General features: G+C 40.4%; 1 protein-coding gene across 8 annotated transcripts in view; it reads right to left on the bottom strand.

The window, feature by feature from the left end:
- SNX29 (sorting nexin 29) overlaps positions 1 to 16,825 on the bottom strand; it is a 443,704-nt gene that overhangs the window by 418,835 nt on the left and 8,044 nt on the right. For 7 of the 8 annotated variants that reach the window (XM_050967714.1, XM_050967716.1, XM_050967717.1 and 4 more), the window contains exons 2-6: positions 12,762 to 12,826; positions 10,912 to 10,964; positions 5,747 to 5,871; positions 4,895 to 4,960; positions 290 to 470 (exon numbers count right to left, since the gene is read on the bottom strand). In XM_050967714.1, coding sequence (XP_050823671.1) covers positions 290 to 470; positions 4,895 to 4,960; positions 5,747 to 5,871; positions 10,912 to 10,964; positions 12,762 to 12,826 — 490 coding nt within the window. The remainder of the gene's footprint in view (positions 1 to 289; positions 471 to 4,894; positions 4,961 to 5,746; positions 5,872 to 10,911; positions 10,965 to 12,761; positions 12,827 to 16,825) is intronic. The other variant, XM_050967715.1, reaches the window with a different exon arrangement.

Genomic DNA, 16,825 nt, shown 5'->3' with positions numbered 1-16,825 from the left:
CAGCATTTTATATGTATAGTTGGGATTATGTTTTCCATTGTGCATTATTTCCTATTGTCTGCGCTAGCCACTGAAATTTTTAGAATGCTTTGGATCACAGACTATAAAATAAATTGTAAACAGCTGTCTACAAAAAATTTAAAACAGCAGTTAAAAGAGTGATACTAAGTAGTTTAACTAAAATAAATGGACTACTTCATCGACTACTAGTTTCAGACATTTTTAAATGCCAGTGCTTAGTCTGCAATTGCATGCATTCCTCCATTTTTATGTCATTAAATACAGTTACCTAAGTCGATTTTTATCTGCAAGCAGCATATGGACATATCTTTCCAGAGAATGTTCATTTAATGCACAGCGTAGCCAGGCACGGCCTCTGCCAATATCTGTAGTAATAGTCCTCAGAGAGTAGAAGCGCTGTAGTTCATGTTTATTCAGAACTTCTCTTACGTAGTACCAAAAAGCTGGCTCTGCAAGATATATTAAGATACAAAAATACACTTAACTCATATGTCTGGTCTATTTTTCTATCTTCCTGTCACAAAGTCATTAAAGAGAATCCCATTTATATCATTTCTATTCATACCTCCAAATTTTTATGCCAGTTTTTTCAAATATCATTTTAAACCAATATAATTACTATTTCATGCTTAAGAACACACAATAAACTGTCTTCTCTCTATAGGACATGCTATTTTACTAAAACAATACAATTACCTGCTCATGATCTTGAACACAGATGAATCATTTCCCAGCTTGTTGTAACCCTTCAGTTTAGTAGCTTGCTTACTTCTACAGAATTTCTCTAAAGCTATTGATTGTAGATATTTGTGATAGGAATTATCCCTGTAGGATTCCACCTTCACTCCTAAATCTAATATATATTTTAAAAGTCATCCAATTTACCATTTCATTTAAAACAGCAGGGCCAAAATTTCATCAGGGGATGCATACTGCTATAGTTTTTAAAAACACACCTACACTCCAGGATTGATAAATTTGTAACTGGTGTAAGATAACTTAAGTTTGCTGGCAACAAATTCTACTTACTATTAAAAACCTCCCATCAAATTACTGTACTACAGTTAACTACCATTCTACTCTATATAAGTTCTTATACTATGCTCAACACTCTGACATCTGACCATTTTCCAGCAATGCATTAAGCAATATAATTAACACTTGTCCTCTGTTTGTTCTCTCATCCTGTCCCAAGGAGAGGAGTGGAGCGGTTTTGGGTTTGATTTTTGTTTTGTTTTGAGGGGGGTGGGGTATAAGAGGGGGAAAGAATTTGGTTTGTTTTTTTAAATATGCACATTTCTATGTGTTTATGCTAGAGAAGGCAAGGTCAAATAAATAGACCTTGTACTTGATGTGGAAGGTGGTGCAGATTCTGATGGTCATTATTTCCTGGGGGAGTTAATCCCACAATCTTGAACCGGCCCCCAAGAAAGTTCTGAATTAGAGGCAATGACAATACACATGTCAAGAACAGAATGTGTGTGTATAATAAAATACTTTTACTACACCACATATTTTCAATTAAACTCAAGATGTTCTCAAGATACTTTTATGCCAGGTCACATCTTCCCACCTCATCTATTAGCTTATTCCTTGCCATTAAAATATTATTTTTAACAAGTTATATGCAGTTTGACAATTACTATTGACCATCAGTATTGCATGAAATATATATATTGCTCAAAAACAAACTATACAGCAATATTAGCATTAGAGTTTTGTGATGACACCAAATGGGCACAATTAGAGAAGACTGAGAAACTTCTAAAGGATCTAATAAAGCTAGACAATTGGCAACATGAAAAAAGATTAAATTCAACGTACATCAGTACAAGGAAATGCATATGGGAGAGAACAATTTAAAGTACTCCTACACTTTGCTGTTAATTTAGAAGCCAACAACCACTCCGGAGAGAGACAAAGGCACCCTTGTTGACAGCTCAATGAAAATCTCTCCTCAATGTAAAATGGTAGTTAAGAACCAAATAAGATTTAGGTTTTTATTAAGAAAAGGACAGCGAAACCTCATACTGCCATTACATAAATTTATAGTAAACCCTCATCTTGAATACTGTGCTCAGTTCTGTTCATCCCATCTCTTAAAGGATATGACAGAAATAGAAAAGGTTCAAAGAATGGCAATACAAAAAAAAAGCACAAAAGGCATACAATCTCTTCTCACACTGGAAGTTTTTGAACACCTCAATCCTGTCACATCTTATTTGTCTCCTCTAAATTAAATAAGCTCAGTTGTTTAATGCGATTAATATTATAGGAAAGGTCAATCAGGCGGTCCTAGTTTCTCTCTGCTAATATAAAAACATTGCAAATGTTCACGCTTTTGAATAGGGATTGCATGCTGAGAGGTAGAGTTATTGTGGGGGCTGTTTGTGGGGTTAGCTGCTTTTTTACGTTTATTTGCCTCTAATCCGTTAAAAGAAACCTAAAGTGTTAAACAGGCACCTTTTTAATATATTTTTAGAAATCGAAATACAAAAATGAATAAAAATAGAACCGTATAACCTTGTGCAACTCAGTACCACAAGATATTATTCTAAAAAATTAGGGAAAAAAAATTCAAGTGTGAACAAGAAAATCAGCAGTTCCGCTAAATGAGATGAAAACATGTAAGAGATATCAACCATAAGAGCTGAGCAGCTGGAGAGCAGCAGCTGCTGGTAGGGAGCCCAGCTCTGAAGGCAGTGGCGTGGCCACTTAATTCTGTGCTGCTGCTGGTGGAGAGCTCAGGGCCGGCGCTACCATTTAGGCAGCCTAGGCAAACGCCTAGGGCGCCAGATTAATTGGTGGGCGCCGTTTTGCCGGAGGGGGCAGCAGGTGGCTCCAGTGGAGCTGCCACAGTGGTGCCTGCGGAGGGTCCACTGGTCCGCGGCTCCGGTGGAGCTGCCGCAGTTGTGTCTGCGGACGGTCGGCTGCTCGCGCGGTCCAGTGGACCTCCTGCAGACATGACTGTGGCAGCTCCACCGGAGCCATGGAGCACCGGACCCTCCGCAGGCACCACTGCGGCAGCTCCACCAGAGCCGCGGGACCAGCGCGCGGGGCAGCGAGATTGCCGTGCGCCTAGGGCGCTCAAACCCCTAGCGCCGGTCCTGGGAGAGCTGCTTTCAGAGCTGGGCACCCAGCCAACAGCCACCGCCCTCCAGCTGCCCAGTTCTGAAGTCAGCGCAGAAGAGTGGCAACACCATGCCCCTCCTCCCCAGCCAAAAATAACCTTGTGACCCTCCTGTAACTCCCTTTTGGGTCAGGAACCCTCATTTTGAGAAATGCTGGTCTCCCCAGAAAAGACCAGATTTCACCACAGGGGAGGAGGGTAGGGGATAGGCACGATCAGATTTCATGGTCCGTGACACATTTTTCACGGCCATGAACTTTGTAGGGTCCTAATAGTGAGGAATATAGGAATGCATTTAAATGTCAAAGTATTGTGATCACCAGGAGCAGTAATAGGTAACTGGAGAATAAAAGATCTTGGATTAGGAGAGGGCAGAACAGCTGCTGAACAAAAGGGTGAGATTGTTGATTGGAGGCTGGGGAGGCTATCCACTGAAGAAACTACCAATGAGAGGAGGGAGGAAGAAGCAAAGCACTCTGCCATCCCAATCCACACTAAAAAAAAAGGCAGCAACAGATATAGAAGCAGCTAGGATTCCACGAAGATTTGAATAAGCAGCTGAACTTTTATTTGTTTATCCAGTCTGAATCTCCAAACTGTTTTGAGTTTTGCCCATCACTACCGAGGAAAGAAATATACGAAGCTATCTATACAAACCACACTGAAAGGATAATTCAGAGAATATACACAACAGTTTCCAAAGAAAGCTAAGTATTTAGCTTCAAATAAAACATTAATACAAGAGTCCAGAACACCAGCACAACTTATCTTAGCCCATGACCAAGAAGAACAAAATCTGCATTAACTAAATTATGAGAAAAAAATAAGATTAAACTACAAGTTCCTATTGCACTTAACTGTATTTGTAATATGCCACATAACAATATTATGGAAACTGTAGGTGGAGGTCACAGTAAGTATCATAAATTCCATCAGATATTTTGGCATTAAATCCTTCTATTACTTCAACACTTGTTACAGTTGAGTGATTTTCAGAAGCTTGAAGATTATGGTCCCTTATAATTAAGGCTACATTTTAGTCACAGATAATTTTAGTAAGAGTCATGGACATTCACGTGCAGTAAACAAAAATTCCCGGCCCATGACCTGTCCATGATGTCTACTATATACCCCTGACTAAAACTTGGGTGCTTTGGGGCAGGGGGCAGCCCAGGGGCACCGTGTGGGTGTTCTGGGGCAGGGACATGTGGCTCGGGACCCCCACTGCTGCTGGGGGACGGGGAAGGCTGGCGGGATCCCTACCAGGCTCCGCACGTCTCCCAGAAGCAGTCAGCATGTCCCTGCAGCCCTTAGGCGGAGGCGTGGCCAGGGGGGCTCCGCATGCTGCCCCCACCCAAGCGCCCACTCCGCAGCTCCCATTGGCCAGGGACCGCGGCCAATGGGAGCTGCGGGGGCAATGCCTGTAGGTGGAGGCAGCACGTAGAGCTGTCTGGCCATGCCTCCACCAAGGAGCTTGTTGCAGCTTCCGGGGAGCCCCCACAAGGTAAGCATCAACTCTCTGCCTTAGCCCTGAGCCCCCTCCCACACCCAAATTCCCGCTGCTGGCAAGGAGGGGGGACAAGGGGGTGCGGTGGCCCGAGACTGCCCCAGAACTACCCCAGCACCTGAACTGCTCAGGCAGCCCCCAGGCTAGTTGCACCAGCCACTGCAGAAGCACGGAGGTCCCGGAAAGTCATGGAATCTGTGACTTCCATGACATACTCACAGCCTTACTTATAATACCTGGATGAGGAAGGGAAGACAAACAGATCACTGGATGCCATGCAAAGGAGACATCATGAAGCTGAACTGTTTAAACACAAAGTGTGAATAAATAAACATTGGGGAATGAAGGGAAGAGAAGAGGAGCAGAAAGAAAACAGAGCCCAACACAAAAGCCAAGTGTTCACTAAAAAAAGAAAGTATTTTGACCACAAAAATAAAAAATGGCAAATAAAACTCCACCCAATACAAGCAGCATAAGCTCTGTTTTTAAAATTCCTATTGAGGCTTACTATCTCATGCTCACTGCCATAAATTTTGAAAATTAAAACCAGAATAAAATAGGGTTAATAATGGAACAATACCTTTATAAAAGCAACATTACAATTATATAATGTTTAGCAATATCAACTGTTACCAAATAAGAAGTGCCTTGGAAAGTTTTTACTATAGAATTGTCTGGACTGATAACTCCTGAAAGTCGTGAAAGAGATTTTGGGCTAAAACTGCTATAAAAATGAAACTAAACTCAAAAATTTCAGAAACTTTATACTGCTATTTACAATCACTTTAAGAAAATAAATTCCAGCATGTACTAAGCTAGTATTAACAGCATCTTGGATTTTGAAACCAATTTTCAGATATTCAAATATTAAACACTCTTCAACATGAATATGTACAACATGCTACATAAAAGAGTGAATTAACAAGCATTTTTATTTCATAATGAGACTTCAGTTAAATACATTAAAATTAGCTTAGAGTCTGGTGTGTTTTCTTAAACCCAAAAATGAGAGGTTATATCAATTGCTTACACATAACAAGGATAATATTTTGACATTTTTCAATAGGTCAGCTGGAACAGTGTATTACCTGTTTCTGTTTTGCTGGAGAAACCTGCTGCCTGTTTGATTGCTGCTGCTGTTAATGCTAAACCTCGGCTCCTCTTCAAACCGTGCTGTAGTACAGCTTCAAACTGAGCACACAGGCAAGTCACTCTGCAACAGCATATGTGATTAATTACAGACAATGTAAAAAGAATAAAACACAATTATGTTTAGATTCAGTGGATTTAGACATCTGGAATAAATGCAGAATGTGCAGGTACATGCAGTTCCCTACATGGAAAGTCCTTTACTTATGCCCCAAACTCAAAGTGGGTAACAACCCTGTTTTAATGGGGTCACCAGAGCTAATGTTAGATTTGCTGGGGCCCAGTGCTGAAGCTAACGCCTGAGCCCCACCGACCAGAGATGAAGCAGACGCCAGAAGGCTTCAGCCCTGGACAGCGGAGCTCAGGTTACAGGCCCTTTTACCCAAGGCAGTGAAGCTCCGGCAGGCTCAGGCTTTGATCCCCCCTCCTGGGGTCGTGCAGTAATTTTTGTTGTCAGAAGGGGGTTGCAGTGCAATGAAGTTTGAGAACTGCTGATTTGTGGTAATCTTTTTAATATGCGAAAGCTCTATAAACCTATTCATATCCACTAGGTTACAGTAACTATACAGAGCCACAGGAAACTGCTTGTTAAAAAAAGTTAACAGCCAATTTAGAAATCGATCTTTACACGCTGGAATGTTTTTTATATCCCATTCATTTCAGCTCCTCTGTACATAATACAATTACATTTTAAACAGATAAACTTCAAAATTTACAACTACTTCATGATTTTTTTGAATATGCTGACAATGTGCGAGTACATGTTCTGGGCAATTTTACCTGTTTGTTAGTGATACTTTTGCTGGTTTTCAGATGAATTGTAATACATCAAATGCAAAGCTTATTTCTATCTGTGCAACTGGAACAGCGTCAAACCCACGACATGTGAAAAAGCTCAATTTTTATGAGAAAAAGCAACCTACACAAAACTTGTCAGAGTAACATGCATACACCTTCACTTATGTCTACATCTTGATAGCAGCTGAAATTTTTTATTTCAAGTTTTCTGTAATTATCTTTAAAACTTAAATTGTTCAACACAATCTGTACTGCAAACCTGACTAAGAAAATAACATAAAAATGTATATTGATGCTCCTCAACTATTTTAGACATTATAAAATGAAGCAAAATCTGCCTAGAAAGTAATTTAGACTTCTTTTTAAAAATCTATGTCAACCTTACTACCTGATATTTTAGCAAATTTAACTTATTTTTTAAAATTAAGCCAAAGTCCACTATACTCCATTTCTGAATATGTCATAACAAATACAGCAAAAGCTTTGTTATCTGACATGTTGGGAGAGTGGAAGGTGCCCGTAAGTCAAAAATTTCAGTTAACTAAGAGGGAGGGAGTTTGGGTACGTGAGGGAGCTTAGGACTTGGGGTTGGGGTGCAGGAGGAGGTGCGGGCTCTGGGAGGGAGTTTGGGTATGGGAGGGGGCTCAGGGCAGAGTGGTGGAGTGCGTGAGGGGTTTTGGCGTGCCAGATCCGGGTGGCGCTCACCTTGGGTATCTCCCTGCAAGCGGCACCATGGAGAGGCATGGCCAGGTGGCTCTGCGTGCTGCCTCTGTCCACAGGCGCCATCCCCACAGCTTCCTTTGGCTGCAGTCCCCAGCCAATGGGAGCTGCAGAGTCTGTGTTGGGAGGGGTGGGGGCAGTGCATGGAGCCCCCATGGCCATTCTTCCGCCTAGCAGCACTGACCACGGCCAATGGAAGCTTGCGGGGGGGGGGGGGGATGCCTCTCCGGACATGTTGCCACTTGCGGGGAGCCATCCAAAATGCTGGTTTATAGAGCTTTCCAGTCTGTAAAATGCCAGATAACAAAACTTTTCCTGTACAGTGCTCTCACACTTTGTTTCGCCAAACTATGCATACTGAAGAATGCACTGCAGGCAGCTAGGCAAGGAAAAATAATCTCGCCACAAACATTTGAGAGCTGTTAAGAGACAATATCAGGACTATTAGCTTTGATGATTTTGCTTCTTTCCATCTAATCTATAAACTGGGTTGGACCAAGACAGGAAAGAGCCCACAAATACAGGAGATTAAGAGAACTCTGGCAAGTTTTAAAAGGAACACTCCCTCAAAAAGGGGGCGGTAATTATTTAGAGGAACCAGAGAAACACAGGAGACCACAGATAGGGATTTCTGAAGAAGTTAAACCTGCCTAGTCATCATCAGAAGACAGTAAGTTTTTATATGAGATAGACAGGCGTGTAGACAGTGGGGCAGAGTGTTTTCTTCTGTGTTATCTTCTCAAGCTTTGTTCCTACTGCTACATAAATAATACTTTGGTTTTAACGAGGCAGTCTGATCACCATATCTCATTGGTGATAGTAGGGTTAGTTTACGTCTGGGTTTTCCCAGATGTTGCCTCTTTTTTGAGCCTCCGTCCTCTGTCTGGGCAAGCTCTGTAACCATGACAGGATTTTATATATAGAATAACTTTGGTGGGAAATACTAAGGAAACTTCTTTTGCAATACTAAAAAAGTAACACATTATGGATAAGACAAACAAGATGGAATTTTATGAACAAATGTGAATAATTGAGTGTTTTGTTAAAGATAACTGCAATTAATAGGAATTTCAAAGTTTTGAACAAAAGAATCCACTTGACTCTTGCAGTTCTAAAAAGCAACAGCTAACACAGAGATTCTAGTTCCTCTGATAAGGAAGATATGTCAGTCAAATGATTAGCATGAAGCAAGAAAACTGAATAATACTGAATATTACTATGAGAAACTGAATTATGTCTCCCAAAATGAAATGGAAACATTTTTCATACTGTAGTAATAAATTCTATACAGTAATCTATAGAAAAAGCAAAACTATATGAAAAATAATAGCCACTGGAAACTAAAAATGTTTCAATCACGTGTATTTTGTGTGTAGGTAACATATACTATCACAACGATGTGTGCAATAGAAGAGTCTATATAGAACAAACCAACAACAAAATGGCCCTTTGTTTACTGGACACTGGAGAACTGTGAACAATTAAAAAAATCCAGCTATAAAAAAGGCTGAAAGAACATCACTGAAATTAGTAAATCTCGTAAAATTTGCAACCCACATAAGGCCTGGGCTACGCTATAGAGTTAGGTTGACATAAGGCAGCTTATGTCGACCTTACTCTGTCAGTGTCTACATTACAATGGTGCTCCCACCGATGTAAGTCACCCACTTCATCAACTTAATAACTCACCACCGCAAAAGACGTAGAGCTTAGTTTGATCTAGTTAGACTCATGCAGTGTCCGTGTAGACCCTGCATTACTTACATTGCCTGTTGGCTGTCAGCCAGGCACCAAGCTAACAATTGGAGACTGCCCACCCCCCAATCCCAGGGCTGATGGCCAGAGCCAGAGATAAAATTTGAAATAATAGCAGCCATGAAACTGACAAGAATGTGTGTTTCACTGCTGGTAGGCTCCCTACTGTGAAACTGAGCCCTGCACTGGACTCACATCTCAGGCTTTCAGCCCTGTGGCATGGGGGCTCCAGCTGTGAGCCCCACATTCCAACTGTCAATGCTCCACTTCAGTTGGTGCAAGCGCACCTGATGAGAATGTGCACCAGTGGCAGAAGGAGGGCAGTGCAGACACCAACAGCAAATGTAATTGCTCCAGTGGCTGTAGGTTCAACCTAACTTCAGTCGACCTAATTTTGTACAGTAGATAAGCCTTAAGTGTGACTTATTCTCTCCTCCAAAAATATTCTCAACCACTGAGCACAGCTCCAAATCACACTGGAAAAATATGTGGTCAGAAATCTCTACATGTAAAATTTTCACTTCCTGTTTAATTAAGATTAAACTGCCTAACTACAGCCCAAATAGCACAACTGAGCAAGATGAGCATTATGGCTGATTCAGGAGTCTGTTTGTGAGTAAACCATGTCATTTTTTGGCTTAGCATTAGGCTTTTTAAATTCCAAATGTCCATGCCTGTCAATATATCAATCCTAAAGGAGATACCCAAATCTCTAATGCTTGACAAAGTGTTTCAGAAATAGAGTAATGTTCCAAAAAGTAGTAGGTTGGGTTGGAAGCTTTTGCTTTGAACCTGGAGATCCCTACTTCTATTTTAACATTACAGTTCACACTCAGGAAGACAGTCCCGGCCTCCAGGAGCTTATACAGTAAGACAAGCAACATATAAAGGGTTAGGGAGAGGTATAATATACACAATAAAAATAGGAATTAACAATTCACAATTGCCATTTTAATTCACTTTCTATGGGGAAAAAAAATCTAGGTATTCAGTTAGTTTGCAAGAAACTGATCAATGGATGACACACTACACTTGAAAAGGCAGCTGAGCGCATAAGGAAGAAGTAGCTGCCATTTCCATCCCGTCAGGTACTTTTTTCCAAAGATACTGAACTAAGTTCAAGGTTAGTTTACAGAACTGAAATGGGAGTTGGTTTAAGAATTTAGGATAGGCAGCAGTGGAGTTTAGTGTATGTTCTGGTAGACTATTAGAATCTTTCAACTGGTCTCTGCTGGCTTCACTAAAAAGACCAGCAGCCCTAGTAATTAGTTACACTATCAACCTGTTATTCAATGCCATAACCTAATTGACCAACTGGAACCTAAATGACAACAGAAACTAAATAATTTTCAATTGGCATTTCTATCATTGAGAAGAGTCAGTCTGTAGCAGGGGGAGAGGAATAAGGAGAAAATATTTTTGCAGCTAAAGAACATTAGGAGTAAGAAGAAAAACCTTGGGTTTTCATATGTTCATTTTTAATTGGTTAAAATATGAAACCCATAACAGAACAGGTCTAGATTTGAGACATCTAATTAAATACAAGATATATAGTCATTTTAAAAACAGAAGTATTGGGGTAAAAAATGAAGTTCTTCTTTACTTATATCCAGACTTCAGAATTCACCATGTTGCCTTAATCCTGCAAACACCTGTGTAGCCCTTTTGTCTGGAATATGATTCATGTGCAACAATACGAGGAAGGCAACCAAGAGTTTCTCAAGCATGTTTTTAAGTGGGTCAAATACTCTACTAGACCAAACATCTTTTTACTATATCAGCTAAGCAGTAATGATATATAAATTTCAACATGCTCCCTAAAGCTTTTTACCTGCTATCAGAATCTGAAGCAATTTCTTTTCTTCCTCCAAACCGGATTTGACACTGTAATGAATAAGTTTAAATAACACGAGTATTAAGAAACTGAAAATTCTTTAATGCTCTAATTTTAATTTTAAAAAACAAACAAAAAAAGATGTTCACTGACTCAGCATGTAAGTTATATTTCAAGCAACATAAAAACCTAGAAGCAAGGCAGGGCTGTAGAGCAGGGTAGTTACAAACCCGTCCTGCTGTCAGAAAGAATACTTAATCACATTTTAGCATTATGCTCCCTGACAAAACCTCCACAGAGCAAATAGATTCAAACAGCACAGCAGCAGAGTCTAGATGCACTACTAAATTACTGCTGCTTCTGAAGTATTATAACAGACCAGCCAATATCTATCATACATATCATTGATTTATATTGCCACATATAGTTGTCCTTGTACAGCTTCCTTTTAGTTATAAGGACACCAATTAAAAGTTGTGGAAATTAAATATAAAGTTCTGTTTTTCAGCAAAGAAACATTCTGAAAATAAAGACTTTAGAAGTTATTTTTTAAATACTTTTAATAAGTCAAGTAACTTCTCTGTTAACTTGTCTGGAGGGTCAAGAATCCAAAACCGCTTTCATCAAGACGGTGATGTTCTCCATTTCTAAATCCAATTACTAATTCAGGCTTAAATCTGCACACACTTATTGCTTCTAGGAGCAGTATATACTTCAATGAGTAGTCACAGAAGCAAACACTATACCCTGTACTGTATCCAGGATTGCACCAAACCTCACAAATAATAATAATTTTGCACTTGGGACGGGAAAGAAAAGAAGTGCATCATACCTGCATTGTCTCTATTTAACCTTATGGGATAAGAGAGGCAAGCAACATTTGAAAATAGCAAAAAAAAATAAACATGTATCTGAATTCAAAGTAAATAAGTTACTAATGTAAACTGTTACCACTATCTCCACTACCAGCACACAGTGCATTATCAAACCTTTCTATCTTTTAGCTGCTAACTGAAAATCTGTTATATTTGGCAACCCAGATATCAAAAGCATTGCATTTTCCTAGATCATTTTATTAATGTAACAAACTTAGAACTTTTTTATTCCAAACTTCTGAAAACTTCTACACATTTTTTAAAGTTGTCAGAGATTGCTCAAAAAATTTCTGAGTTAAGCTATTAATTATTTAACATATTTGTGTGCACATTTCCTTGTAACATGGCCTCAAGAGTTTTGACATTCAGTTACAGAATTAGGGCAGAATTCTCCACTGGACTACTATGCACAGACATAGATCACAGAAGCAGAACCCCATACAGAACACCAAACTTCCCTTCACATTCTACCCACGACCCTCCTATATAAGTTGACCATAATGGTCCTTTCTAGCCTTAAAAATCTATCAAGTTCTGGGTTTATAACTTTCGAGTGAACAAAATGCCATGTCTATATGAGGCCAGGAGAGTGCATTTTTTAACTCTGTAGATAAAATGACATTAAAATCCTAGTGTAGACAAGGTAAATTGTAGTTTTAACAGCATCTTAATTGGTCAAGGTAAACCCCAGGCTCTCTGCTAGGGTTTACCTCAACTAGTAAACATGTATTACAACTGTAACTTGCCTTGTCTGTTCTGGGATTTTAATACATTAGGTAACACGCCTTTTTCCCTAGTGAAGTCAAGGCCTGAGAGAACTTCTTAAGAAGAGCAAGTTTCCCCCTCCATCTACTGAAGAGGGGAGGGAAGAATAATAGCAGCTCTTGACAAGAACATCAACTCAGCATTTATACACTGCAGAAAGATTTTTAGAATTGGGGCAAACTTGCATGTATTGTTTTGATTTCTTACCTGTTTCACTGCATCCAGTAGCCGCTCTAGAAGAAACTGTCTTTTGGTGTCGTTGTTCTGTGATCCTAAAATTCAACACAGCTCTATTATTTTAACAAAACTATATTAGTCCTAATTCTGGAAAACTTTCCTCACATGTACTAGTCATCCCACGGAGATTAAGGAAGTACTTCTACGAGTAAGAGGATGCAGGATCAGACCTTTGTTTTGTTTTTTAGATACCCTTTATTTAATATGCAGAAATAATGCATCTGATTTTAATAAATTATTCTTTTTGTGGAATCAACAAAAATTACCCTAGAGTTCTTAAAATATTCAGAACAGTATTAACATAGTTTCTGTGTTAAATGCCAATCAGATAAAGTTAATTACCGGCATAAGCAAGCCACTACACATACACATTAATGCACAGGCCACAACATTTAACTTTTTAATCTAAATCATTTCAATATGCAGTGTCAGCTTTCACACCTTGCTTGGATGAACACCTTTTATAAACATGTCTGGCTGCACATAAAGCTTGCTGTTGAATTAGGCTAAGTCACTGAGTTATACACATTGCTGTTGTAGCTGTACTGGTTCCAGAATATTAGAGAGGCAAGGTGAGCGAAGTAATATCTTTTATTGGACTAACTTCTGTTGAGGAGAGAAAGCAGCTTTTAAGCTTACACAGACCTGAAAAAGGGTTCTATGTAAGCTCTAAAGCTCATCTCTCTGACCAACAGAAGTTGGTCCAAAAGATATTACCTCACCACCTTATCACTCTAGGCCTTAAGTTAGACCATTTTGTGCCCACTTTTCTTCTTCTTGTTTTTCTTCCTCCTCCGTCTCCTCCCATAGAACATTCAGCTTCATATAAAACTCTGACATTTCCCTCATCCCTCATCACCTAGCAAAACCTACCACTCAAACATCATTGAAGAACTGGAGAAGGTATAAGGGGTGGGAAACATTTCTCTCTTCTTCTTGCAATCCATCACCCTGGAGCACCCATCTCATATGTGTACTATTCCTGCACAAAGCATCTCCAATTTACCCAAGCAGGAGAAAAGATTAGAACTGACCACAATTCATTCTCTGGAAGCTGCTCCTCTCCTGCAAAGGAATTTCTAAAACCCAGACAAGAGTTGGACTCAAGAAAACACAGGATGCCTGTACGAGATGTGAATCCACAGTTAAAGAAAACAAGTATATTTTATTACCTAAATTACTATTATCTAATTACATAAGAACTTAGTGGTGCTTCATATGGAAACAACTGCTATTTTCTATTATTAATTTACAGAGGGTTAACTTTAGATTTTGAACTCTGAATCAAGTTGTGCAATCATTACGAGATTTTTTTTTTTTGTTTAAGAACTCTGTGCACATGAATGGGACACTAGTAGCTCTATCTAGAGTCAAATTTAGTACAGCTAACTTAGTACACTGTACAAGCTTCATCAGACAGTTATGCCAATGCACATCAGCCGTGACCTGCATAATCATTATTATTCCAGTCCCGAGAATTTTTACCAGAGGTTCCAACTTCGCTGAATTAAGTCATATTGTACTATGGTTTTATTTATATTTTTAGGGAGTAAGTAATCTGTAGGTCTAAGTGTACCACAACTAATCAAAATCACTTACAAAACTGTACAAGTAAAACATGCTAGTGAGAGTACACTCTTAGGGCTTGGCTACACTGGAGAGTTGCAGCGCTAGTGAGGGGGTTACAGCGCTGCAACTCAGGATGTGGCCACACTTGCAAAGCACAGCCAGCGCTGCAACTCCCTGGTTGCAGCGCTGGCTGTACACCTGGTCTGCCTCGGGTGTAGCGATTCCAGCGCTGGTGATGCAGTGCTGGTCAGCAAGTGTGGACACCACCAGCGCTTTTATTGGCCTCCGGGGTATAAGGAGGTATCCCAGAATTCCTGTCCACAACAAACCAGAAGAATGGCTGAGCTCCGATCTCCCCGTAGCTACTTCCTAAAAAACAAACACAGCTGCTCTTTGCTCCAGTGAGCGAGCCAGTGAAGGCAGGAGAATTGCTTTGGAATGTTCAAAGCTGTTTGCTTGAGGAGAGAGGGGGGAGGGGTAATGTTGAGCAACTGTTTATGTGGTCTGACGGCTATTTAGGAGTGCATAATTAGCATTTAGTGAATAAGAGACAGGTGGGGGAAAGGTCAAAACTTTTTAAATGATTGAAGGTAGGTGCTGTGTATCTTCCAGTCCTTAGAACTTGCAAGGCAGGGAGCTGAGAACAGTGTCAGCTCCAAAAATCCACTCTCTCTGTCTCCCCCACGCTCCCTGTCACACTCCACCTCACCCCCCTCTTTTGAAAAGCACGTTGCAGCCACTTGAATGCTGGGATAGCTGACCACAATGCACCACTCCCAACAGCGCTGCAAGTGCTGCAAATGTGGCCACACTGCAGCGCTGGTAGCTGTCAGTGTGGCCACACTGCAGCACTGGCCCTACACAGCTGTACGAACACAGCTGTAACTACCAACCCTGCAGAACTGTAAGTGTAGCCATGGCCTTAGTAAAATCCAGCCATAAACAAAACCACCACTTAAACACATGCATGCCCCATGTTGCCTCAGACTGACTCCTTCAACACTCCCATTTCTTTCCAGGTAAGTGGGAAAATACAATGAGATGCTTATCTTAAAGTCAGCAGTCTCAGGCTATTTCAGAATGAGAGTTTGTAGGAATTTCACAAGGTGAGCAACTTTCATTCAAATGGAAACAAGTTTTATAACATTAGTTATGTGGAGGAAGGTTGTCTTCAGGGTACAACGCATGTGTTAATTTTCAAATCCATACCACTCTGCCATCATTATAGCTATTAACATAAAAACTTTGATCATCTACATACCAAATTGATGGGCAAAACATAAATTCACAAATATGTAGAACATACCAGATTAAGCTTCTCTCTGTAGTGCAGACTCTACTAAAAAACTGAATGGTGTGATACCAGCAAATCAGCATACAACCCTGTATGGATGTGAAATTAAAGCTCAGTCCACACTACACTTGAAACTGTACTAGTCTCCGCCATGGCTGCACATGGCTGTTCCTAATAATTTTGTTGAGTAGTTTAGATGAGGAGTTTGGATGATTTTGGCAAGAACAATGTTATAAAACTATGGATCATTTTCAGCAGTTTGATAAGTACAAATTAAAAAAAATTCCCATTTCACATTTGTCAGAAAAACTATGATACTGTTGTGTTTGACATGTATATTTTGTATGAAAAAGGGGTTTACAAAAAGCTACATTAAAAAAAATCCCCCAATAATTTTTAAAACGTAAGTCTTTAGTAACATCAGCAACGCACAGTACAAAAGATTCACAAAGTAAGACTAGTCAGTCTAGTTTCATTATCCAAGCAGAGAAAAGTGCAAAAAAAATAAACATTTTTCATCTTTTATAAGATTAGTAGCTAGTAATATTGTTAGAACTATATATTTTACCCTGATTCTCTTTAAAACAACATATTAAATGTAATATATTAGGGATCGGCAACCTTTGGCACATGGCTCACCAGGGTAAGCACCCTGGCAGGCCGGGCAGGTTTGTTTACCTGCCACGTCCGCAGGTTCAGCCGATCACGGCTCCCACTGGCCGCGGTTCACAGCTCCAGTACAATGGAGGCGGCAGGAAGCAGCGTGGACTGAGGGATGTGCTGGCTACAGCTTCCCACAGCCCCCATTGGCTTGGGACAGCAAATCGTGGCCAGTGGGAGCCACGATGGGCCGAGCCTGCAGACACGGCAGGTAAACAAACTAGCCTGGCCTGGCGGGCTGCGTGCCAAAGGTTGCCGATCCCCGATATACATAAACACAAAATAGTATAACAAGCCTCAGTTAACTGTTATGATCCTTTAAAGCAGAGGACTCAAACTCAAATTTATCTTAGGACCAGTGCCAGTCCTCAAATCCACCCAGCGGGCCAATGTCACTCATGCCACACAGAACCCTCCCCCAAAAAACTCCGCCCCCCACCTGCTTAAGGCTCTGGGAGGGAGTTTCGGTGGGGGAGGTGGTCTGGGGTGCAGGCTTTGGGAAGGAGTTTGA

Source organism: Gopherus flavomarginatus, chromosome 9 (assembly GCF_025201925.1).
Source record: "Gopherus flavomarginatus isolate rGopFla2 chromosome 9, rGopFla2.mat.asm, whole genome shotgun sequence".
NCBI classification, from domain to species: domain Eukaryota; kingdom Metazoa; phylum Chordata; order Testudines; family Testudinidae; genus Gopherus; species Gopherus flavomarginatus.
This window is presented reverse-complemented; position numbering and strand designations above follow the sequence as displayed.